The 25867-nt window shown below is 40.1% G+C and overlaps 1 protein-coding gene across 6 annotated transcripts in view; it reads right to left on the bottom strand.

Moving 5' to 3' along the window:
• Positions 1-6319: 6319 nt before the first annotated feature.
• Positions 6320-25867, bottom strand: part of ZNF507 (zinc finger protein 507) — a 40441-nt gene continuing 20893 nt past the window's right edge. For all 6 annotated transcript variants that reach the window (XM_059151692.1, XM_059151691.1, XM_059151693.1 and 3 more), the window contains 2 exons: positions 10452-10586; positions 6320-10119 (listed from right to left, as the gene is read on the bottom strand). In XM_059151692.1, coding sequence (XP_059007675.1) covers positions 9753-10119; positions 10452-10586 — 502 coding nt within the window. In that variant the 3' untranslated portion in view covers positions 6320-9752. The remainder of the gene's footprint in view (positions 10120-10451; positions 10587-25867) is intronic.

Here is a 25867-nt window from a genome sequence, read left to right as displayed (position 1 = left end):
AATAAAATAGAGAAATTCACAGGCAGATCAGCATTGGTGCACAATTACTGACTCTTTCTTTCTTTCTTTTTTTTTTTTTAAGATTTTATTTATTTATTTGACAGAGAGAGAGAGATCACAAGTAGGCAGAGAGGCAGGTGGGGTGGGGGGCGGTGAAGCAGGCTCCCCGCTGAACAGAGACCCCAATGCGGGGTTTGATCCCAGGGTCCAGAGACCATGACCTGAGCCAAAGGCAGAGGCTTAACCCACTGAGCCACCCAGGCACCCACAATTACTGACTCTTAACATTAACAGTACTTCAGCATTACCAATTTTGTTTCATTATCCTCCTTCATACCTGCTACTCCTACCTCTCCTGTCTCTTCTTCCCACCTACACCTTCTTTTTCCATTTCCATGGCTAGAAGAACTGTTTTACTTCTCTATTTCAAATGAGGACATGAATAGTCAAGTTATTCAATTAAAGCAGATGGTGGTTCTTTATCATATAAGCTTTTTGCCAAATGTGATGATTCCTCGATGTTGGCTGTTCTGGTCCACAGACCAGTGGCCCTGGCTGGCCTTCCCAGTTTGTTCCTTTGGACTGCTCAAATCTCACTCCCTGCAACAGGCATAATACAACAGGTGTCTGAACTCCTAGAAGTACACATTTCCTACCAACGGATGCCAAAGCGTATTGTCTGGCTTGGGAGTTTTTCCGTAGGAAGAAGTAGGACTTTGAGCCAGAAATATATATGTTTCTAACACTCTCAAACTAAGTTATTTTATCCTGCCTTCAATCATGGCTAACCTAGCATGGGGCTGGATTTTTTCACTAACACTAAGTGTTCCTCAGCAGCCCTCCTGAGTCCACCCATGAATCTCAGTAAGCCAGCCGGAGGGACTCCTGTGGAAAATTCGCAGGTATGGCTGCAGCTCTCCAGACCTGCCAGCCAGGGCTCAACGGACCCCAGCAGCCGTGTGGAGTGTGAACTGGGTGTATTCAGCACTTTAGGGATCTCCGCACGATGAGGGAGCAGATTCAGCCATCTTGGAGAGGTTTTTATTCAAAATCTCTTGAGGACCTTTTGAATTTTCAGTCTGGATACCAGAAAACCGCTTGCAGTGGTATCCTACTCTCCTGGCAATGGTATCCTACTCTCCCGGCAATGATCGCCAACCAGGTCATTTATCTAGAAGCCTGGCTGAGGATTCAGTATTAAACAGGGTACGGCTTAGCTGCCCGAAGCCTCACCTCAAAAACAGTGGCTTCCGGAAGACGTTTATTTCTGTCATGGAGGCAGCCCAGCTCCACAGTCTCAGGGACCCCGGGTCTGTGTCAGGGCTCTGCTCTCCCCAGGATGTCACACTTGTTACTGTAGTCAGCTCTTCACCACAGTCACAAAACAGACAGCAGGAAACCAAAGGGAAGGGGAGGGAGCTCAACCTAGTAGTTTCATGTCACTTCTGCTCATACCCCATTAGCCTTCCTTTGGTCACACGGCCTTGCCTAAGCCACAAGGAAGATTGGGAAGCCGGCTAGCCACGTGCGCCCTTCTAGAAACCCTCCCACCGTGGGAGAGAGTGGGTGTTGGGGAACAAGTGAGAGTGTCTGCCACAGCTCACACGGGAGGTACTTTCTTCCGAGGGGCGAGGTTGAACTGTGCTGTGTCATTAGTTTCGTCTCTGCGGATCACAAACTCCAGGAGCACCAGCAGTACAGAATCCCTTTCTATAGTAGAGTGTGGGAATGGTTCACAATCGTGAAACAGACCCAGAGCAATTCACAGTTTACGTATGTTGTGAAGGGTCCCAACTCAAGCCAAAACATTATCCAACTGGCTACTAACTGAGGATTCCCTAGCTGTCAGTATCCCCCACCAACAACCCTGGCTTTATGGAAGCGTTTACATTTCTTTTTTTTTTCTTAAACTGGAAATTTATCTTAGATGCGACGTGTCTACAATATTCTAGGTACTGAGAGATAGGTTTGCCTTTTTTGGTATCGGTTAAGGGATAGGATATTTTGAGTATCCTTCCCCAAAACACAAGCCAGCATGGTTCTTAGGTTAGTTTCTAAGGTTGTAGCAAGAATCTTTGCTACCAGCATTTATAAGGCCAAGTTTAATCTCCAATGCCCTCACAGTTAATGCGCCAAACGAAACAACCACCGTCGAGCTCCTCGATGGCCAGGCCCTCTTGTTGCCTGGTCACTAACCTTCCCAACTGCCCTGCGAGCTCTGAGTAGTACCTTCTGTTCTACTGATGAAGAAATGGGCTCAGGAAAGGTGGAATGTCTTGCTCAAGGTCACATGGCTGGGAAGCCAGTTCTGTCCCGAGCTGTGTCAGGACTTGACCAAGTGTTTTATGGACAGTCTCGTTTGACCCATGGGTCTCTGTGAGGCCGGTATTAGACTGGTGGCCCAACATTTCACAAAACAGAAGAAAGAGCCGAACTTCTAAAAGATTAGAGAGGGTCCAGCCAGGCCGTGTTCCAAACCGGTGGTGGCGGCAGTGCCCCCGGCGCCCGGTGTGCGGCTCAGGTGGGCTGTCTCCCCGACATTCCTCCCCAGTTTCAGATGGGAACGTGGTGCCTGCTTTCCCACGGGGAAGAGTCACACTTAGTTTTTTTCCTGCTATTTTGAAGTTTAGTTTTAAACATTGTCGGGCTGTATGGCTGCTTCATCAGCATTTGCTCACCAGGATACAAAGCGACTCCAGCTGGGCACAGGTTCTAAAGAGCCTTATTTTAGATTTTTTGTCCTATACGGTGATATTCCACATGGACTCCAGTATCAGCATTCTAGAAAGACACCACCTCACCACCTGTGTTCTGCTTCACACTGGAGAAGGCCTGAAACAATGAAGGTAACCTTGAAACCACTGGTTTACTTAATTAAGACTGGTTGGGTTTTTTTGGTACCATGTTAGCTATAGAAGATCAGACATAAATACAGCTTAAGATTTGAACCACGTCCTGCTGTACTTTTTCTCAAGCCTGAAATAGAATTTTCTAACACCTTTTGTGGTTGGAAATGCTGAATTTAAATAGGACTGCAGATATAAACAAAAAGAGCAAGATGTGGATTGATGTGCCTATTTCAGTAGAGTGCAGCCACATTATTTCTGAAATACAGATACAAAAATTGACAAACTGACAAGTGGGAAATACAGAAATCTGGAGATGTGCACTGTAGTGACAATAGGCCTTTAAATAACGCTATTAGGTACTAATAAAAGACCTGAGAAACGAGTAACTTATGTTGTCGAGGGTCTCTCCAGGTCATAGTTTTTAAGAATAATAAAAACCCCATTTCATCATTATTCGTACCAGTGGCAATGACACAGATAAGTTTTCATTTCATTTTTCTTTTTAACAAAGGATAAAGCTGAGAAATCAGATGAGGTAACTAGGTGAGTCTGAGCTTGTGGTCAAGGATTCATTTTCTTCTGATTTGTGGAAGTCAGACTCCATCTATCCAACGTGCAATGTCCTTTCCAAACAAAGGACCCAGGTACCTCAGTATTACCTTGGAAGTCCCTGGCTTACGTTTAGTTTTGCAACGTGTTAAGCAATGGTGCCTTCACTAACTGGTCGAAGTGACAATTGGTGTGAATGTGGTTGAGTTAGGAAGCCAAAAGACAGCAACATTTGGTAATTTAGTTACGAAATGGTAAGAATTTATATTAGGTGCCTAAAATCAAACTCTTTAATTCAAAGGAAGATCTACTATCTACTTTTGTAAGGCAAACAAGTGAAGTGGTGATTACCCATTACTGGAAAAAACACTCAAGGAGACAAGAAAAACTGAGTAGGTCAGAATCTTATACTTAGGGTTTGTGTAGGAAAATGCAGCACCACAACATGAGGTCCAGTCCCCAGTCCAATACATGGACTGGGTCTTGCTGCGCAGGTGGGACTCCGGAAATTGATCATGAACCTTACTTACAGTCATTTGGATTTTAAGCTATAAACCCAAACACACTACCTAAGCAAGCCTGTCCTATGGCATCGATTAGAAACTTTTCTAGGAAACTACAGGGCTGAAAATGTCCGTTTTACATTTTGGTGGCTAATGTGGAAGACATCTAGGAAGGAAAGGACTCTTCACTCTGCCAGTTAGGTCAACAGACCGACACTAAAGCAAGCCACAACCTCCTTGAATGTGGCATTAGGCTTGGACAAGCTGTTCTCCTTCACCAAGAGGCACATCAAACACTCTCAATTCTGGATCCTGGATTCCTCTGTCATCTGTCGGCAGGGTGAGGGGCTCAGCTCCAGCGGTTACCCAGTTACCAGGCACAGTGGTCAACCGTGCGGGTGGAACAGCCAGGCCGGTTGAAGCGCCCAGGCCGCCGAGAGGGTGAAGCAGGCAGCGGACGGGCAACACTGTCAGGCCGTTGGGAGAAAACAAGGCAGGACTTTTTATAGCAACATTATTTAGTTTCTTATTTAATCGTGCACTGTTATTTTAAACAAATTGTGTGTGGCTCTAAATAGCAGAGATGATGAAATAGGTTAAAGTCATAAATTATGGATAAGGGCTGTGGAAGAACAGGAAGACTTTATAAAAATTACAGAGGGAGAAATAATAATGATTTAGCTAGAAAACAGTGCTATAAAAAGCTTTCTCTATAAAAAGGTTTTTTTCCCTTTTTTCTTTCTGGTAGTTTTAAAGCACAGGTCATACCATTGTTCCAGCTCAGAGGTCAGCCAACTTTTTCTCTGGAACTATTTATTGTCTGACAAATGGTACGTAATTTGGGCTTCGTGGGCCATACGGTCTCTGTCTCAACTCCTGGACGCCCCTGTTGGACATTGAACATAGTCATGTGCCAGTGGAAACCAACGGGTGTGGCTTTACTCTAGTCACAAACACAAGTGGTAGGCCAGAACAGAAGCCAGAGTGTAGTTTGGTTCAATAGACCAGCACAGTCCAACAGGAAAATGATGTCGGCCACATGTGGAATTTAAAATCTTCTGATAGCTACATTAGAGAAGTAAAATCAGGTAAAATTATTTTAATAGTCTATTTTATTTAAACCCAAGTGTCATTTCAACATGTGCTATAAAAGCTATTAGTAACACTTTACCGAGATGCCTGGGTGGCTCAGTTGTTAAGCATCTGCCTTTGGCTTAGGTGATGATCCCAGAATCCTGGGATCGAGTCCCACGTCTGGCTCCCTGTTCCGCAGGAAGCCTGCTTCTCTCTCTCCCACTGCCCCTACTTCTGTTCCCTCTCTGTGTCTTTGCCAAATGAGTAAATAAAATTTTTTTTAAAGATTTTATTTATTTATTTGACAGAGAGAGATCACAAGTAGACAGAGAGGCAGGCAGAGAGAGAGAGAGAGAGAGAGAGAGAGAGAGAAGCCGGCTCCCTGCTGAGCAGAGAGCCCGATGCGGGACCCGATCCCAGGACTCTGAAATCATGACCTGAGCCGAAGGCAGCGGCTTAACCCACTGAGCCACCTAGGCGCCCTAAGTAAATAAAATCTTAAAAAAAACCACACTACCTTTTTTGTACTAAGTTTTCAAAACTGTGTGTACTGTTCACTCACAGCACACTTGTCAGGTCTCAGCTGCTTGAAAGCCACACGTGGTTCGTGGCTACCAACCTGCAGTATTAACGTTCTGGAACTTCTATGCTGGGCTTTCCATAACCAGTGTGGTTTGATGACAAAGTACTGGCATTTGCTTCTTACAAAATAGGGGATGGGATTACATTGCTGCAAGGGATAAAGAACAAGATTACAGCTACTGAGAAGAAGTATGTGGCCTCAGACACTTTAAGCTGAGCTGGCCTAGGATGTTGGGGCACAAATGGGTAAATGAGAGCAATGACAGAGTCGGATGATGTTAGTGTCACGTGTCAGTGCAACAAACAAATCTAGTTAAAAAAAAAAAAAGCTGTGATATAGACCACAAAATCATCAAGGTGTAAATATACCACTGTAGATTTTGGCCTTCAGTAAAAAAATGCTGATTGTTATTAACATAGCTGGTCTTCAGCACTGTCACTATCAGAATTGAAGGTGTCTAAAAATGATTGGGAAGATAAAAATGGAAAACCGTGTAGCAGGAAAGAAAAAGAGCTTCAAAAGTAGACTGAATTTTTATAATGATTAAAATGATCTAAGTGCTTTTCCAATTATTTTTGTATAACAGGGTTTAATGCTCGTTGATAATTTACCAAGTTCCCAAAGGGTAATCTTAAGCCATAATCGTAAGCTTAAGCCTTGAGAAGTTCTTCAGTATTTAAACCTAACTTTCCAAGTTATCAAATCAACATTTCTAGGATAAAAATGGATAGAACCTTTTGGTAAGAAAACGTAGAGGCAAGTGTTTTTAACAAAAAATTTATTACCAAAATACAATATTAAAGTCAATACATGACAAACTCCTGTAAAGCAAAATAAATTATTCTAACATTGTACAGTATTTCCAAAGGTAGTTAAAGAAGCACTATAGACCTTGCTTCACTGTTTGTGGAACAGATGAACTGTTCTACCATGAACACAGTCCTAGAGTTTTAGGCTTTAAGGCATGCAGCTTGATGTGCAGGATAATTTTACAAAATGCAAATCATCCTATTTTAATAAGATACAGTGTCGGAATTAACTGTAGTCTTTACATGTCAGTGTTCCAGAAATTTTTAGACTTTGGCTATAGAAGCAATGCCATAGTGTTACACAATACTCATTTCTTAAAAAAATACATGTATTCATGTCCATGAATATCAAACTCAAATTTCTATTAAATATATTTTATAGAATATTACTTAGAGCACCTTGCTGTACAATAAAAAAAGATTAAATAAGTGTCTATGAAAACTAAAAATATAATAAGTCTCAATAGAGAAGCCTGCTTGTCTTTGTCAAGCCAAGTACATTGTGGGAAGATACAATGTAAACATGGGTGCCCACCATCTGCTTTGTGAGAAACGACAGAAAATAAAGAAGCCACCAATAACTACCTCAAATAGGATGAGAGATCTAGAACAAAGGCTTCCATCAGTGCCCATACACTGCACCGGACACAGAACTAAAGTCTACAGGCAGGGCACTGGGAGAACAGTGGGGCCGCCCACCACCTTCTGGGTTATTAGAGGAGGAGAGAAAATGCTGGCCCCCTGGAAAGTATTACTTGTAATCATCAGAATGCATCATCTTGTCCCCTTTCCACCTTTGCCTCATATCTAGTACGTTTCTTTTAAAAACTATTTTTACTATCAAATCTTAGAACTCCAAAGTGGAAAACAAATACTATGAGCTTTATTATGGCAAAAGATCTACTACAAGTAAAATGTTATTCCTATAAGGAGAATTCCTGCTGATTATTGAAATAGCTATCTCTTCTACAATTAAAATTGCATACTTAGCCTTCATTATTACTTTTAGAAATGTTCAATTGTTTGTAGTAGAGACACTGTTCACTTAAGGCTTGCCACAAAATGCTAACAGGAAGGTACAGAACACCCATGGCATATAGGTCCTCCTATCATCCCGGGGAAAGCGTGTGAGGATATTCTAGGCTAGAATCGGATGAATGTGAAAGATTTTGAACTTCTGGATTAATTTTTTCTCCATGAGTTAGGTAAATTACAAATCCATGATTCCAAATGGAAAATTTAAGTAACAATCAATGGAAGTGGTTTAGGGAACTGAAATTTAGAAAGTCACTATTGATGTTTTTGGGATTTTGGGGGGTTATTAATATTTTCCAAATGATTACATGAAATAAAAACCAAGGAAACGTTATAAAACAAAATCTGGCTACTAAGGTGGTTAATTTTCAGAGTAGGTGGTAAAAATGGAACCACTTAAAATACTTAAATTTGAAATGAAATATAATTGTATTTTAATTCTGAAAACATGAGAAAATATAAATCCACATGCAGTGAATTTGGGTAATATAATTTAGTATATATGTAAGTTCATTTTATCTTTTTAAAAACCACCTATCAGAAATGAAGTAACTCTCATAAATAAGTTAAAGCTACCTAAATCAAACAGCTGCAAAGTTAGGATCAATTCTGTTTAAATATCATCAACATGAGATTATAAAAAAATTTAAACAATGTTTCAAGATGGCCTGGCCCCACTTGAGTAGTTCCTGATATGACTTTAAAAACATTCATTCATTCAACCCATACCCGGAGTTTGGGAATTCTTTCCTAAAGGTGTCTACAGAGTACTCCACTCAAGAAATTGTTTTCAGTGTGTTCTAAGGTTATCACAGTCACAGCCTCAGCACTAGAAGGTGTTAGAAATCAAGTTCAGGAAGAGCACCATGAAGATGGTGCACTGCGTGGTGCACCCGCCTTTTGACTTGTGCGCAGAATTTACTTTGACAAAACAACACAAAAATAAATGATCAGCACTACCAAAGCGAAAACAAAACACCCCTGTTCTCTTCACTTCGAACACACTATACTAAAATGGTGTAACTGATGAGAAGCTTACATGTATCCTGCGGCGAGTTTTAGAGCAAAAGCACTGGTCGTTGGTCTTCCACATGTCCTACTGCCCACTGACAGAATGGAATATCCGAGCTGGGAGAAACCCTGTGGACTTGCCAAATGTTTGTTATTAAAAGTTTTATAAACAACCTGAATTTTTACTAGAGTGTAGCCACATCTGATTATACCTCTCGTGCTAAGTACAACTAGATTAATAAGCTTCCGGAAGAGTCAGATCTCCTCATTTTAAGAGGATTCTGAATTTCACCACTCTTCCCCCAAATGATTTTTACTTAAGAGTTCCAAGTACTTCCAAGGTCTAATGATCAAATGCAGCTTTTCATATTTTGTTGCCTGAATAGACCTTTGTGATACCACACTTGGTCTGGTTTGGGAAAGAGGACTACAGAGCCCGTGTAGCTACGGAGAAAACGGCGGTGTTCTGTCAGGCACTTTGAAAAGAGCCTTTGGGAATGTGCTGCGCTAAAGGAGTTCCCATTTTCACGAACCTTCTCATTTGGTTTGAGGCTGGTGGGAACTCACCTATTTTCTCCTTTGCTCACAAGAAATTCCCTGTAAATTTAAGACAGTAAGTTACGTCTTAAATGCCTACTTATACTCTGGATTTGGATTCAGAGGTTTTTTTAAGAAGTAATGTTTCTTAAAAAAAAAAAAGAGAAGTACTGTATCTTAGATTGAGCATAGGATTAATTCCTATCAATTTGGGGGAAGATTTAGGTAGATCATTTCAAAGCCCTCTGGTGATCTTTTCCTTGTTGACTCTGTTGGTGACAGTGAAAACCCCTCAAAAGAGCAGCTTCCCACCGCCCCCAAGAGGCCTGTCCCTCTAGAGCTGGCACGTCCAAGTTCAGAAGGAAGAAGAAAAACAACTCTGCTTAAGATTGTGACACTTCTACAACAAGTTTTAGCATAGTTCCAGAAAAGCTCTTTCTTAATTCTTTTGCTTGCATTTCTACACTATGATAAGCTTTGAATAATAAATACACTCAATACTCAGAAGAGGTAACAGGGTTGACACAGGGTTATGTCTTTGCTTCATGCTCAAACCACTTCCCCTCACTCAGAATATTTAAATATCATTAGCGTGTATCCACTTGGAATTTTATTACACTGCAAATTTGGTTCTGAAGTCACATGCGTCTCCTCAAAAAAACCAAAAACCAAAACCCAAATACCACACCAACTACTTCTTCTGTGTCTAGTAAGTTACTTCAGTTACTTGATAGCGCAAAGGGGAAACCGTGGTTTAAAGGATTTCTCTTCTACCGTGTTCCTCTTCAAGACATTATTCAATCTAATTTGTGTTTAAAGTGGTGCCGTGGTCCTTATTTAGGATGATGTTTACAATCTCACCTTCATGCTCTTTCATATGATCCAAGAGATTTTCTTTGCTGGTAGATTCGAAGCCACAGATACAACAACAGAAGAGTAAGACACAATACTCCATGCCAGGAGGCGCCAGACTGGAGTTTTTTTCTAAACTATATGAGGTATTACTTGTAGGGCTCAGTTTCTCATTGTCGTTGGAAGCGACGACTTCGGCAGGACCCTGGGAAATCAGCTCTGAGGATGATATCAAATTTTCCGAACTTCCAGTGACAGGATCGGCTCTTTCCTCGCTGCTGTTTAAGAGCGTCTTTGCAGGGGATCTCCCCAGAACTCTTAAAAACAAAACACAACACACCAAACGCTGAGCTGGTTATACTGTAAGACTAGCAGGTTTAGGGACGCCTGGGTGGCTCAGTGGGTTAAGCCGCTGCTTTCGGCTCAGGTCATGATCTCAGGGTACTGGGATCGAGTCCCAAATAGGGCTCTCTGCTCAGCAGGGAGCCTGCTTCCTCCTCTCTCTCTCTGCCTGCCTCTCTGCCTACTTGTAATCTCTCTCTGTCAAATAAATAAATAAAATCTTTAATTAAAAAAAAAAAAAAAAGACTAGCAGGTTTAACTCTCACTTTAGCTTACATACAACAGGGAAAGGGGGAGGATCAGGTACCTGCCGCTCTGTGAAATGGCGTCATTGATGGCCTTGTTCACTTGTTCGTAGTTGTAATTTTGGTCACTTGCATGCTTCCACATGTGAGACTTCAAAGACGGAGGATGGCTGCACACATACCCACACAGAGAGCATCTGAAAGACACATGTGAGAGACAGAACGATCCCGTGACATCACTCGAAGAATTATAGTGATTCTGTAACAGTTATGAAATTCCTTCTCTGGAAGCCTTATGAGACATCCTATCTCCCTAAACCTAAGACATTACTGATTGTAAGAGACGTATTGATTTCGGAGGCTAAAGTGTCCTAGAAGAGATATCTGAGAATCAATAAAATTAAGTGTTTTCTGCTATAAAAAATTTATTAGCATCATGACAAACATCCCAGATTACTTTGGCTATTACAGTTATTTGGAAAGATTTCTAATATAGTAAAATACAACATCTTTGCTCTAAATTACTTAAATAACTACACAAAGAAAGAAAAATACATAAAATCAATACTCTATACCACTCTATTTTTTAAGAAAGTAAAAAGGGGGCACCTGGATGGCTCAGTTGGCCAAACGTCTGCCTTTGGCACAGGTCATGATCCCAAAGTCCTAGGATCGAGCCCAGCATCAGGCTCCTTGCTCAGTGGGGAGTCTGTTTGTCCCTCTCCCTCAACCCCTTCCCCCCGCTCATGCTCTCTCTCCAATAAATAAAATCTTTCAAAAAAAAAAAAAAAAAAAAGAAGACTGTGAAAAGGAATTAAATAACTTTAACATGAACTCTGCTTATTTACAGATCCACAGAAAATGGAAGTAGTCCTTAAAAGCATCAGCAATTTAGATTTCATAAATAAAACTGTTAATTAGTAATTTAAAAAAATTTCTATTCAAAATAACATTTGTTTCACATAACTGGTTATACTTGGTAAAATCTGAACAGAGTGAAGTATTTAAAAAAAAGTAAAAAAAAATAGACTTTTGGGGAATAAATTCTTTTAGCACTTTTAGGTTTATCCCTTTTCCCCTGCATCCAGTTCCCCCTCTTAGTAACATCTTGCATCAGTGTGAAGTACCAGTTAGAAATAGTGAACCAAAATGGATACACCATTATTAACAGCTGACTGTTCACTGCTGGTGTTACACAGTTCTGTCACAGTTCTGTGACAATGCATAATGTCACGTATCCACCATGACAAATCCTAAAGGATAATTTCCCGGCCTGAAACATCCCCTGTGCTCTATGTATTCAGCCCTCCCACCCTCTTAATCCCTGTCACTGAGTCTTTTGCTGTCTCCATAGTTTTGCCTTTTCTAGAATGACACAGTTGGAATCATACAGAATGTGGGCCTAAGGACTGGTTTCTTTCATGAAGCCATATGTAGTTAAAGTTCCTTCATGTGTTTTCATGCCTGAGAGTTCTTATCACCAAATAATAGTCCACTGTCCAGATGCACCATAATTTGTTTATCCATTCACCTTCTAAAGGATATCTGGGCTGCTTCTGTATTTCGGTGATCATGAATAAAGTTGCTGTAAACATACATGGACAGCTTTTTCGATGGATATGAATTTTCATCTTTTGGGTAAATACCTATGAACACAACTGCTGGAGTGGATGGTAAAATTATGTTTATTTTTTATTTCATTTTTATTTTTCAAGATTTTATTTTTAATTAATCTCTATACTGAACGTGGGGCCTGAACTCCCAACCCTGAGACCAAGAGTCGCATGTTCTATGGAAGGACCCAGCCAGGTGCCCTGCAAATACAGTTTGTAAAAGAAATTTTTGTTGAATACTTCAGCAAAAGCCTAACAAATCAGCTAACTTAGCTGAACTCTTCACAACAATAAGAGACATGCTCACTAATAATGAAACACAAAGAAAACAAAAGGGCACAAGTAAATACAATTAAACAGGCAAGGTCTGAACTCTCCCTCTAACCTGCCTTCAACTTTATGACAGAAGCAGCAGTATTAGCTTTTATTACACGTCCTGAGGCATCAGGTCCAAGGCCAGTGAAGGGCCTTCTACCTCAGGAAACACTAGGCCATTTAAAGGCAATAAACGTGCAATTCCTGGAAGAACTTCCATGAATTCAAACATAAAAAAGATGTCCAATTTTCATTAATAAGCAGAAAAATGCATCATGCCCACAAGCCTGACAGGTGACTAAGTCTGATAATGCCATTTTTGTAGAGATGTGAAGAAATGGAAATGTCTGTAAGAACAAGCACTCTGGAGAGTAATTCTTTGAAGAATGAAGAGGGGCACATATCTGTGACCATGTAGTACAGATGTAGTATAGATGTAGTATAACAAGAATAAAGATATTCTTGTTTTCACCAGGGCACATATGCAAGAATCATCATCACTGTAGCCATGACGAGTTTAAAAAAAAAAAAAAGGATGCAACTCACAGCCACTGTTTTCCCACAAGAAAATGGAAATAAAATGGTTTATCTTCTTCCTTCCTTTCTTTTTAAAGATTTTACTTATTTATGTGGCAAAGAGAGACACAGCAAGAGAGGAACACAAGCAGGGGGAGTGGCAGACTGAGAAAGAAGCAGGATCCCCGAGAAAGGAGCCCGATGTGGGGCTCGATCCCAGGACCCCAGGATCATGACCTGAGTCGAAGGCAGACGCTTAATGAATGAGCCATCCAGGTGCCCCCAAATGGTTTATTTTCATATAAAGGAACATTATACTCTGCCTAAAATGAAAGAACTAGATGTATACTTATCACTATGAACCAATGTCAATAATGATCAATGAAAAGAAAAAGTAACAAAAAGATTTGTTTAGTATATCATTTAAATAAATTGTGAAAATACCAAAACCAGTATATATTAATATATACATATAAGTGTACACACACACACACACAGTCTTGAAAAAATGTTAGGAAATGATACATATTAGTATCAGGACAATGGGAAGGAAGGGAAGAAGTTTTAGCTGTCCCTGTTTTACTTCTTCAAAATGTGGTAAGATGTTTGAAAGGTTTTAGTATTTAAAATATTTTAAAACTGTTATCCCAATCTCTTTAAGACTTTATAGCTTGCATAATAATTTTATGATTGGCCATTTTATTTTGCCTACATATATATATATATATATATATATATATATATACACATACATATATATATATATATACACACACATACATATCTCTATATATCTGGGATGCAGTACTTTTCTCTTTTTAAGTGGCCTCCACACCAGAGCCCAACAAGGGGCTTGAACTCACAGCCCTAAGATCAAGACCTGAGCTGAAAAGAAGAGTTGGACACTTAACTGACTGAGCCACCCAGGCACCCCATGAGTGCAGTACTTTTCTGACACATTCCAATAAATCTGTTTCACTAATGTCTAGAAAAGGGCTGGCAGCTGGTGATCACTCCCATCTCCATGCCATTAAGCTCAGCGTCCATGTCTGACTATACTTGCTACACTGTGGGGTTAAGTGTGCTTTGGTACAGTCCCTGGACTGGTCCCTTGAAAGGAGAGACTGCCCTGCACCACTGTGGCCTGGCACCCAGGTCTACACTGAGCAAGTGGGAGTGAAACAGCCAAGGCCAAGAGATGCCCACTCATTCCCATCAGAACTTTCACCAAGCACAATGCCTCAATGGATGTCAAACACTGCCATAGTAATTTATAATATACACACCTTTATAATTGTACTAGAAAAGGGGGAAATATACATAAACTTCTGACTCTTCAGATTACTTGTCTCCTTGTATGGATTAAGACTCTTGCCCTGAAACCTCACTGGAAAACTCTGTACCCAGATGAACAGCAGAATGCTGCACGTCAAAGCATCCTCTGAATGAAAAGTCAGTCTTATCCAATGAGAACTTTATACTTCGAGAAAAATGGGCCAAAAAGAAATGTCAGAAATTGCAAACTTATCCCACTGGAGCATCTCCAATATTACTCAAATCTTTTAAAAATAAGAGCAGTGAATTATTCAGTTAAAGAATAGATTTTTTTTTTAAAGCAAACGAACTTTAGAATAGTTTTAGAGTTTTACAAAAAAGTTGAGTTCTTCCTATTGTTAACATCTTTTACTGCTGAAGTATATCTATCATAAATAAGAAGCCAAAGTTGATACATTATTATTATTAACTAAAGTTCATACTGTATTCAGATTTCCTTGGTTTTCTCCTTTTTCTACTCCAGAATCCTATCTAGGATACCATGTTACATTCCTATCTAGGATACCATGTGACATTTAGTCATCATATATCCTCTGATCTTCCAGACTTTAATAGTTTCTCAGACTTTGAAGAATACTGGTCAGATATTTTGTAGAATGTCCCTCAATTTGGGTTTGTCTGATGTCTTTGTCATGTTTAGGGTAGGGTAATGGGCTTGCTGGGGGAGGAAAACCAAGGGGTATAGTGCTATTCTCATCACATAATACTGTCACAACATGAACAATGTTGGTGCTGACCTTGAGGTCAAGTTTCTCCACAGGAAAGCTAGGCTTTATCTCCTTTCCACCCTGCACACTTAGGAATCAAAGTCACAATGTGCAGCCCACACCTCACTTAAAAGAGTGGGAATTATAGTCTACCTCCTGACAGCAGAGTTATCTATGTAAAATCACTGGGAATTTTGCACAGGAGCTTTCCCTATTCTCATCCATTTATTTATTCAATCATTAATGTCAGTATGGACTGCTGCATATTTTATAGTCTGGGATATAATTCAATACTACATTACTTATTTTACTGCTGAAATCAGTGGGGGCTCCTCCAACTGGCTCCCATGTCCTGCTGTCCTGCTGACATATTCCCATTGTTTTGTCTGTTGAGCACGTCCCTTACTTTTTGGCACTACAATCTGCTCCAGGCTTACTTATCTACCTATGTGGATCAGTCATTTCTCTAAGCCATTTGTCTTTTTCCTTTTATTGGTATTAGAAACCAAGATTTGGGTGTTCAATTTCCCCCCCTTTTTTTAGACTTACTTATTTTAGAAAGAGAGTGAGCTTGCAAGGTGGAGCAGAGGGTGCAGACGGAGAGGGAGAATCCAAGCAGACTCCCCACTGAGCATGGGGCCCGATGCGGGGCTCGATCTTAACAACCCTGAGATCATGACCTTAGCTGAAATCAAGAGTTGGATGCTTAACTGAAAGAGACACTCAGGCGCCCCTGAATTGCTTTATTTTTATAAATAACTTATTTCCTGACTTCAAAAATTCACTGTGGAAAATTAGAAATACGCCAAAGTATACAAAGAAAACAAAAATCACTTATAGCTTAACCACTAGATGTAACCAGTATTATTTTGATGTGTGCTTCCAAATCTTTTTTTTTTTAAAGATTTTATTTATTTATTTGACTGACAGATTACAACTGACACAACTGACTGACAGAGAGGCAGGCAGAGAGAGAGAGAAGGGAGGAAGCAGGCTCCCCGCTGAGCAGAGAGCCCACCGTGGGGCCCGATCCCAGGACGCTGGGATCATGACCTGAGCTGAAGGCAGAGGCTTTAACCCACTGAGCCACCCAGGCGCCCCTGTGCTTCCCAATCTTAAGATAGTTTATAAAATTGGAATCATGCAGATTAACTGTTTTGTTAATATTCCTCAATATGACTTAAATTTTCTATGATAAAATATTTATGGCTGCCCACAATTCCATTCCTGATGAAACTGATGAAATTCGATCCATAATTCCCTATCAAGTTATGCAAAACATGTAATTCTAAAAACTGACAATCAAACAACAACAACAACAACAACAACAAAAAACCAACAAAACAAAACAAACAAACAAACAAAAACCCTGACAATCATGACCTTCTGGTTTCAGGTCCAGCCCCTAAGAAGATTTGACAGTAACTGATGACTTGCTGGCTGTTAGACCCGAGTATAAGAGTTAAAAACATGGAGGGACACAATCACAGGGGACCCTCTATACGTTTTTGAATTTAACTCCTGGAGTTCTATCAGGCTCTTAGTGAATGTTGGAGAAAAATCCTTCTATGTCTTGGCAGGTGGAGAGTTAAAAGAACCACTTCAAAATATGCCATATCATTCGGTCCTTAACATGGTCCAACTCTAGGACAAATGCTTTAACCAGATCCTCACCTGCTGGAGTTTACCGAAGCACCAGTGGCCTGAGGGAAGGCAAATACCCAACTGCAGCTCACTCCAGCTATCTTGTCCCACAAAGATGGGGACTGAGAAGCACATGTGAAGTTCTGTCCGGAGGCACAGACTCACTACACAACTAACACCCAATCACAGGACTATAGAATGCATCCCCTTGCCCCACATAGTACCTATTTACAGCACTGCTGTTTACCTAGCTCATCATGCCTGGCTATCAAGAAAAAAATGACAAAATTTAATACTAAGAGATAAAAACTGAAGCTTAAAGAGACACAGCAAGCGTCAGAACAAGACTGACATATGGTGGGACATTGGAATGATTTGTGACTTACACAACTGGTGATTTACACAACTATGATTAATATGCTGAGAGTGCTAGTAAGCACAATACACAGTGTGCAATAACAGATGGGTAGTGAAAGCAGAGAGATAAAAAGTCTAACAAAGGGGGCGCCTGGGTGGCTCAGTGGGTTAAGCTGCTGCCTTCGGCTCAGGTCATGATCTCAGGGTCCTGGGATCGAGTCCCGCATCAGGCTCCCTGCTGAGCAGAGAGCCTGCTTCCTCCTCTCTCTCTCTGCCTGCCTCTCTGCCTACTTGTGATCTCTCTCTGTCGAATAAATAAATAAAATCTTTAAAAAAAAAAAAAAAAGTCTAACAAAGAACCAAAAACACGCACAAAAACCTGGAGATAAAAAATATGTCGCAATAATGAAGAATGCCTTTAAGGGGCTTATTAGTAGACGGGACATGACTGAGGAAAGAATTTCTGAGCTTAATGATATCTCAATAGAAATCTCCAAAATTGGAAAGCAAAGAGAAAAGACACTGGAAAAAACAAACAAAAATATACAACCAAAAAAGGTGTAACATGCATGTAACAGGAATAGAGAGAATAAAAGAAAGAAATAGAGGAAATATTTTTAAACAATAATAACTGAGAATTTCCCCAAATTAATGTCAGACACCAAACTGCAAGTCTAAGAAGCTCAGAGAATACCAAGCAGAATAAACGGCAGAAGAACTACATGTAGGCATATTATTTTTGAACGATAAAAAATAAAAGAAAAAAATTACAAAAGAAGCCAGAGGGAAAAAATACTTTAACTATAAAAGAGTGAAGGTAAGAATTTTATCTGACTTCTCAGAAATCAGACAAACAAGAGAATGGAGTGAAATACTTCAAGTATTGAGGGAAAAAAACAACCAACCTAGAATTCTGTAGCCAGAAAAATTTTTCTTCAAAAGTAAATCAAGGCTATCTTAGACAAAAAAACTGAAGCACTTTGCTGCCAGCAGACCAGCAAGAAATTGTCTTACAAGAAATGTTAACATTTACAAGTATTTCTCCAGAAAGAAGGCAAATGATCTAGGCCAGAAATGTGGATGTACATAAGGAAAGAAAGAGAATATTTAACAAACCCTCATTTTTCTTATTCTTAATTGATCTAATAACAATTTGCTCAAAATAATATCAATAATGTACCTGATTATATATGCTTATGTATGTGTACACACACACACACACACACACACACACCATTATGTATAAATGAAATTAATGACAGAAATGATACAAGGATGGGAGAGAAGAATTAGATTATTATTATGATTTTTAAAGATTTTATTTATTTATTTGACAGAGAGAGAGACAGTGAGAGAAGGAACACAAGCAGGGGGAGTGGATCCCAGGACCCTGGATCATGACCTGTGCTGAAGGCAGATGCTTAACGACTGAGTCACCCAGGTGCCTAGAATTAGGATTATTTTATTATACGGTACTTGTATTCCCCATGAAGTTGGTGTGATGTTATCTGAATGTGGATCTGGATTAGTTGTAAATGTATATTGCAATGTCTAGGGAAACCACTACTAAAAAGTAAAAAGAAGTAGTGTAACTGATAAGCTAAAAAAGAAAAGAAAATGAAATCATACCACATCTTCAATCAAAAACACAAATGGCAGAGAAAGAGCAAAAGAAAAAACAAGAACAAAGAACAAAGGCAACAAACAGAAAATAGTAACAAATACGGTAAATATAAATTCAGTGATAGCAACAATAATTTTGAACAGCAGTGGTCTAACAATACCAATTACAAGACAGAGGTAGTTGGGAGTGGGTTAAAGACAAGAATCAACCACATGTTGTCCATAAAAAACCCATTTTAACTACAAATACACACAGAGATGAAAAGTAGCTGGATGGAGATACATACACCACACTAATATAATTAAAAGAAAGCAAGAGTCCTCTATTCATTTTAGACAAGGCTGACTTCAGAGTAAAGGAAAGTGATCATTATTTGAGGAAAAAGAGGGGTACTACATAATGATAAAGGGGTCAATTCTCCAAGACAGATGGCCGTTAATATGGTGTGCCAAACAAAAGATGAAACTATATGAGGCAAAAACTGATAGAACTGCAAGGAGGAACAGATGAACCCACTATTGTAGTGGAAGACTTAAGCAGTACCTATCACAGATCGGCAGACATCACTGAATTCAGTACCACCACTTATCAGCTGGGTATAACTGACATCTATAGACTACTTCACCCAACAGCGGCAGAATACAAATTCTCAAACTCACATGGAATATTCACCCAGACACACCACACCTTTGGCCATAACACCCCTGAACAAATTTAACAGAAGATAAACCATGCTGTCAAACCACAATGGAATTAAGGTAAAATAACAAAAATAGTGGAAAATCTCAAAATATTTGGATATTAAACAACACACTTAGAGTGAACAAAATGGTATAGTATTTTGAAATAAAGAAAAAGCAACTATCAAAATGTGTGGAATCCAGCAAAAGCAATGCTTGGAGGGAAATTGACAACACTGAATGCACAGATTAGAAAAAAAAATCTAAAACAATCATTTAAGTTTTCACTTTAGGAAACTAGGGGAAAAAATTAAGAGCATACTAAACCCAAATAGGTAGGAAAAAAAAAGACAGGAAAAAGATCTAGAATAGCCAACAAATAATGAAGGAGAACCAAGCTGAAGAAGGGACACTGTACAACCATGGAATCAGTTAAGAGATCAGTGGTCACTAGGAGTTTGGAGTGTGTGTGTGAGTGTGTGTGTGTTGTGGAGGCGTTGACCAGTAGGGGGAGCACAGGGGATTTTTAGGGCTATGAAACTACTCTGTGTGATACTGTTATTACTGTAATGGTAGATACATGTCATTATACATTTGTTCAAACACACAGAATGTCCACCAAGAGTGAACCCGAAAGTAAACTATGGACTTTGGATGATAATGATTTGTCACTGCAGGTTCATCAGCTGTAAGGAATATACACCTCTGGCGGATAATACTGATAATGAAAGAGGCTATAAATGTGTGGAACAGGGAGTATATGGGAAGTCTTTGTACTTCTGCTCGATATTACAATGAACCTAAACTGCTCTAAAAAATAAAGACTCAGTCTTTAAAAAGACTGACAGCCCTATATTAAGAATTTTAGGCACTTAAAGCTTTTTTTTTTTTTTTTAAAGAGGATTTCATTTATTTATTTGACAGAGATCACAAGTAGGCAGAGAGAGAGAGAGAGAGAGAGAGAGAGGAGGAAGCAGGCTCTCCACTGAGCAGAGAGCCTGACTCGGGACTCGATCCCAGAACCCTGAGATCATGACCCGAGCTGAAGGCAGAGTCTTAACCACTGAGCCACCCAGGCATCCCATAGGCACTTAAAGCTTTTGATACAAAAAGTCACTTGAGAACATTGCCTGTAAACTCTAATATTTGTACCAGTAAGTGTTCATTCTTTTAGAAGATACTTAGAGTAGAAATTAGGGAAAGAAATGAAGTATTGATGTTCTTTTCAAAGGACTACTGGGTCCTATGTTTAAAGTCAACAGAAAATAGCTAGTTTCTTTGTATTCAAATTAGCTTAGGCCTTAAAGTTTCAGAGTTTTTAAAAAAGTTGTTCAAAGTCTTTCTACAAAGTTAGAATCACACTGATACAGAAACCTGGCAAGTACAACTGAAAAAAAAAAAAAAAAAAAAACAGCTACATACCAAATCTCAGTTACGGATATCAACACAGATTATTCTGAATAGAATGCTAGCAAAGATTCCCACAGTGCATTGAAAGAATAATATACCATGACGAAGGGAGGCTTATTCCAAGAATACAGAGAACTCAGTATTAGGAAATTTATAATTATCATTCACCATTTGAAAGGATCAAAAGAGAAGTCACATTTTCCTTGTTGTTGCTGAGATTTAATCTAAAGAAATTCAACAACCATTTAAACAAAATTTTTTACTACAGAAATCTTTTTTTTCCCCCCCGAGAAAGAGTATGCTTGTGTGTGTTGGGGGCCAAGGGGGGAGGACAGAGCGAATCCCAAGCAGGCTCCATACCCTGCGCAGGGCCTGATACAGAGCGTGCGACCCTGAAATCATGACCTAAGCCTAAATCGAGAATTGGACGCTTAACCAACTGAGCCACCCAGAAGCCCCCTCAATATCTTTTAATATGAATAAGTCCTTAAAATCTTTAAGAGTGGAAGAGAGAGAGAGAGTGCATGTGCAAGAGCAGTGTATGGAATGACTAAGCCCTAATCCTAGGAGCATCAACCTTAGGTTGGTAGCGATTTTCTGAAGGGACACAGACAATGGTAAATATTCACAGGAAGATCCAAACATGAGAAAAGTGGGAAAATGTTGGTTAACTGGTAAATAAGGTTAAGCACTTATTAAAATAATTTTCGACTGATTAGAGGAGAAGGATACTATAGGAGAACCCCAACTTTGAAGTTTGGTATAGGCAGCTTACACTTATTTCTACCTGCTTTTTAAAGAACAGGTTTCCTTTAGCTAAAGCACTATTTCCCCACTTTCCATTCCCTCTGCATTCTTCCTCTACAATTCCATGGAGGAAACCAAATTCTCCCAGTTTACAAAAAAGAGACTGAACTATTATTATACTATCACCTTGTTTTATTCACTTTGCTTACCATACACTTATTTTTCTGAAATTCTGTTTTTTACTTATTGTCTATCTTCTTTCATGAAGGTATTGTTAACATAAAAAAAAAAAATAAAGCTGCCAGTTATTTATCAGGGAAAAAACTGGGTTTATTCAGGAATAACAGAGAATTGCAATCTGGGGCAAACAAACTTTGGCAAAACCAAGTCTTCTGAACAAAGAATAGGGATGCCCTATCACAGAGGAAAGCACGAGTTAGGAAGACTGTCATAAATAAAAAATCCACTGGGGTAAAGTGGGAACTAGAAGCATAGTGGGTTTTCAGTGGCGGAGCTGTGACAATCTGTCACTGCCTGTGCTAGCTGGGTGGTGGTGAGGAGGTAAACCTTTCTTTCTCCTGCTGGGAGAGTAAAGTAGTATCCACCTGCAAGGTCCCTGTCTTCCTGTGGGGTCTGCAACTGACAATGAGTGGTAGGGCCCGAGAGCACCCCCTGCTGAACCTGCAACTCCATTCTAGAGAAGTTTCCCTTTACTTACCTTCACAGTATAAATGCCATGAGACAGAAAACGCACAGGTGACCCTATACCAACCTGACCAAAATACATGCAGTACCGCAACAAAATATGTTTTGAAACAGAGGGCTATCTATGTCTAACAGATCATTTCTAACCATGTTACCAGCAGACCATCAACATCCCTATTTTCCAATTACTCCATATACTGGCAGAAAAAACAAACAAACCCAAAAAGCAAAGCAAAAAACCCTACTGACACAGTAACAGCAGCAGCACACTTACATGACATCACTTAGCACAATTTTGTTTTGCTTTTTTAGTGGACCTACCTGATGCTCTGATGACAATCTCCTTTGGTACCTCAGTTATTCCAATCTATCAAGGCAAAGTGTACGTGCAATATTCGGAAACAATAAGCACCCTAACAGATCAATTGCTGGTGCAGCCTCTGAATAAGGCTGGACCAAAGCTTTGGAATACCAGAAAGAACCCTATTATTCCGTAGGCCAATAAAGTCACATCCACATTTGTATGAAAAATGAGATTTCTTCCCAGTGCAAGAAAGCTACACTGAAACCTGTGATATCATGATTTCCAGTAAGAAATATATATTTGGGGTACGCCTAGAGGTGGCAGTCGGTTAAGTGTCTGCCTTTGGCTCAGGTCATGATCCCAAGGTCCTGGGACTGAGTCCCACATAGGGCTCCTTGCTCAGCAGGAGGGACCTGCTTCTGCCACTGCCTGCTGTTCTCCCTGCTTGTGCTCCTCTCTTCATCTCTCTCTCTGACAAATAAATGAATAAGCAATCTTGAAAAAGGGGGAAAAAAAAAAGATATATTTAGTCTTTGTCCCCATTCCTAGCAGAGTTCCAAAACTTTGGGAAGTCAAGTAGGAGAGGAATCCGATGTCTTTTGTTATGTTAACGATGTAATCTTCGGACCCCCTCAAGGTAACCTAAGGATGGGGGCTGGTTGTCAGAGGAGCCAAGAATGGGACTGGAAGGTGGAAGGTTGGAACGTTCAGTCTCCCCTTCCCGGAGGAGAGGGGCTGGACTAAGTAATGAAGCCTCCATAAAACCCAAAAGGATGTTCTGAGAGCTTCTGAGTTGGTGACCACATGAAAGTGCTGGGAGAGTGGTGCCCAGAGAGGAAATGGAAGAAGCTCTGTCCCTCTGGGGCCTTGCCCTGTGAACTTCCTCATCTGCCTGCTCATCTGTATCCTTTATATCCTTCAAAAGAAACTGGTAAACGTAAGTAAACTGGTTTCCTGAGTTTTGTGAGCTGGTCTAGCAAACCTCTGATTTATGGTCAGTTGGTTAGGAGCACAGGTGACGAGGAAGTGGGGACAGTCTTGTGGAATGGAGCCCCTCACCAGTGAGACCTGAGGCTATCTCCAGGATTCAATTTGTAAGACCCGTGGCCCAGTCAGTGTCCGCTGAGAACTGAGTTAATTGCTTGATGGTGTAGAAAAACACACATGGCTTCTCATAATTTGGCTAAAAAACTGAAAAAACAAAAACAAAAACAAAAACAAAAAACCCACAAAACCAAACCAAAACAAAACCCAAAGACTGAATTTTTCCATAGGCTTTCTCTTATTATTCATGGGTCAGTTACCAAGAAAATAAGAATGTGGTTCAAACACCCTCTTTCCCTGGCCTTGGACTGTACTCGGACCTTACTCCATGTCTGATTCAATTAGAAACAGCTGCCTTGAGGGATTAGGTAGAAGAAAGCAGAACTTGGGGACGTTCTACAAGATCTGAAAAGACCTGAGTAGGATTTGAATACGCACAAAAAGATGTCGATAAAAATTCTGCAGTAGGGTTTGTCTTACCACATTTGTTTCCTATGTTTTCAAAGAAATAAATAACTAAGGTTCAGAAAAGTGGCCACTTTAAATTTTGTGAAGAACCCAAGAAATCTTTATGCCACTGTGAAAAACAAACTTCTTTGCTACATCCCTTCAATACAAAACATACTGTTTTCCTTCAAATTAAACTGTTCTGTTTCCTTAAAAGAAATTCAAGTTTTTCAAAGACTTGAGCTTTTCCCCAAGCCAAGAAAATTGACTGAAATTCAACATGCCTTCATATTGAGACTGAAGAAGTCTGTAACTAGTGGAAGTGATGGTCTGTGACTTCCAAGGGGAGTTCATAGAAGTAAGTAATAGTGCCTGCCTACTGGTAATCTAAGCATTCACTCTGGGGCACTGGCACAGCTGGGATGTCCTCATGGAGAAATCGTGCATATGTTCCTGCAGAAAGCCCTGGCCGAGGCCCTCGCCAACAGCTAGTAGCAACCACCAGCCTGGGGAGGGAGTCTTCAGATGGGGTCACCTCCAGCCTTCAAGTCTGTGCTAAGGCCCCAGACCTTCTGGAACAGAGACAAGCCATTTCTGTAGTGCCCTTTCTGAATCCCTGAGCATAATAAAACTGCTGCTGTTTTATACCACTAAATTGGGGTGGTTTGGCATGCAGTGGTGGTAGGCATCACTAAGAGTTTTCTGGCATACCTGAGACAGGCAAATTTTAATCCACCCAGTTCCTGTTTGCACATCTATGAAATTGGGACAGTAATATTTCTAAGTATGGGGCCATTATAAGGCTTAAAAGTGAGCTCACACCTGGGTGGCTCAGTGGGTTAAGCCGCTGCCTTTGGCTCAGGTCATGATCTCGGGTTCCTGGGATCGAGTCCCGCATCGGGCTCTCTGCTCAGCAGGGAGCCTGCTTCCCTCTCTCTCTAGCTGCCTCTCTGTCTACTTGGGATTTCTCTCTGTCAAATTAATAAATGGAATCTTTAAAAAAAAAAAAAAGTGAGCTCACAAAAATAAAGTGCTTAGCACACTGCTTGGCCCATGTTAAAAAAAATGTTGACGGTTATTATAATTTCTAATATTTTTATAGTTGTAGAAAAACCAAACTTTATTCAATGACTGACTATAAGGAGAGGCAGCCTTGTCATTCCAAAATGTCATTTCCACTGCTTAAAACATTCCTGGATTTCGGGCGCCTGGGTGACTCAGTCAGTTAAGTGTCTGCCTTTGCCTCAGGTCATGATCCCCACATCAGGCTCTCTCTGCTCAGCGGGGAGCCTACTTCTCCCTCTCCCTATGCCCCTAATCCAGCTTGTACTCCCTCACTCTCTGTCTCTCAAATAAATAAAAAATAAAAAATATCTTTAAAAAAAAAAAACCAAACTTTCCTGGATTTCATTTAAAAAGTATTTTTCTTTTAGTTTTAGTGTCATATTAGAAAACTAGGCTCATTAATACAAAAATACAGTATTTTAGATTCAGCTGATGTGCATCCCCGAAAATCAGAATCATTATCCTATGAGCACACATTTTCACTTCTAATTTATGTACCTCACAAGGCTATTTCAAAAACACCAATATCAGTTTCAGAGTATAAAGACCCGTAAGTCCTAACTACAAAGAAAAAGATTAATAAATTTGACTATATTAAAGATAGAAATTTGTCAAAAATGGTGGCTCAGTGGGTTAAGCCGCTGCCTTCGGCTCGGGTCATGATCCCAGAGTCCTGGGATCGGGTCCGCGTCGGGCTCTCTGCTCGGCGGGGAGCCTGCCCCCCAACCCCGCTTGTGATTTCTCTCTCTGTCAAATAAATAAAAAAAAAAATCACTGTGAATAGAAAGATAAGCCACAGTTTAGAAGAGATAAGCAATATGCGCAACAGACAAAGAACCTGTATTCTGAACACAGAACTGCTACAAACCAGTAAGAAAAATGGCAAATAATCCAATAAAAAAACAGACAATAGCACACAAATGAAAAGATACTCAACCTCACAAATCATTAGGGAAATGCAAATT

This window comes from Mustela lutreola, chromosome 16 (assembly GCF_030435805.1).
Source record: "Mustela lutreola isolate mMusLut2 chromosome 16, mMusLut2.pri, whole genome shotgun sequence".
Classification (NCBI taxonomy): domain Eukaryota; kingdom Metazoa; phylum Chordata; class Mammalia; order Carnivora; family Mustelidae; genus Mustela; species Mustela lutreola.
This window is presented reverse-complemented; position numbering and strand designations above follow the sequence as displayed.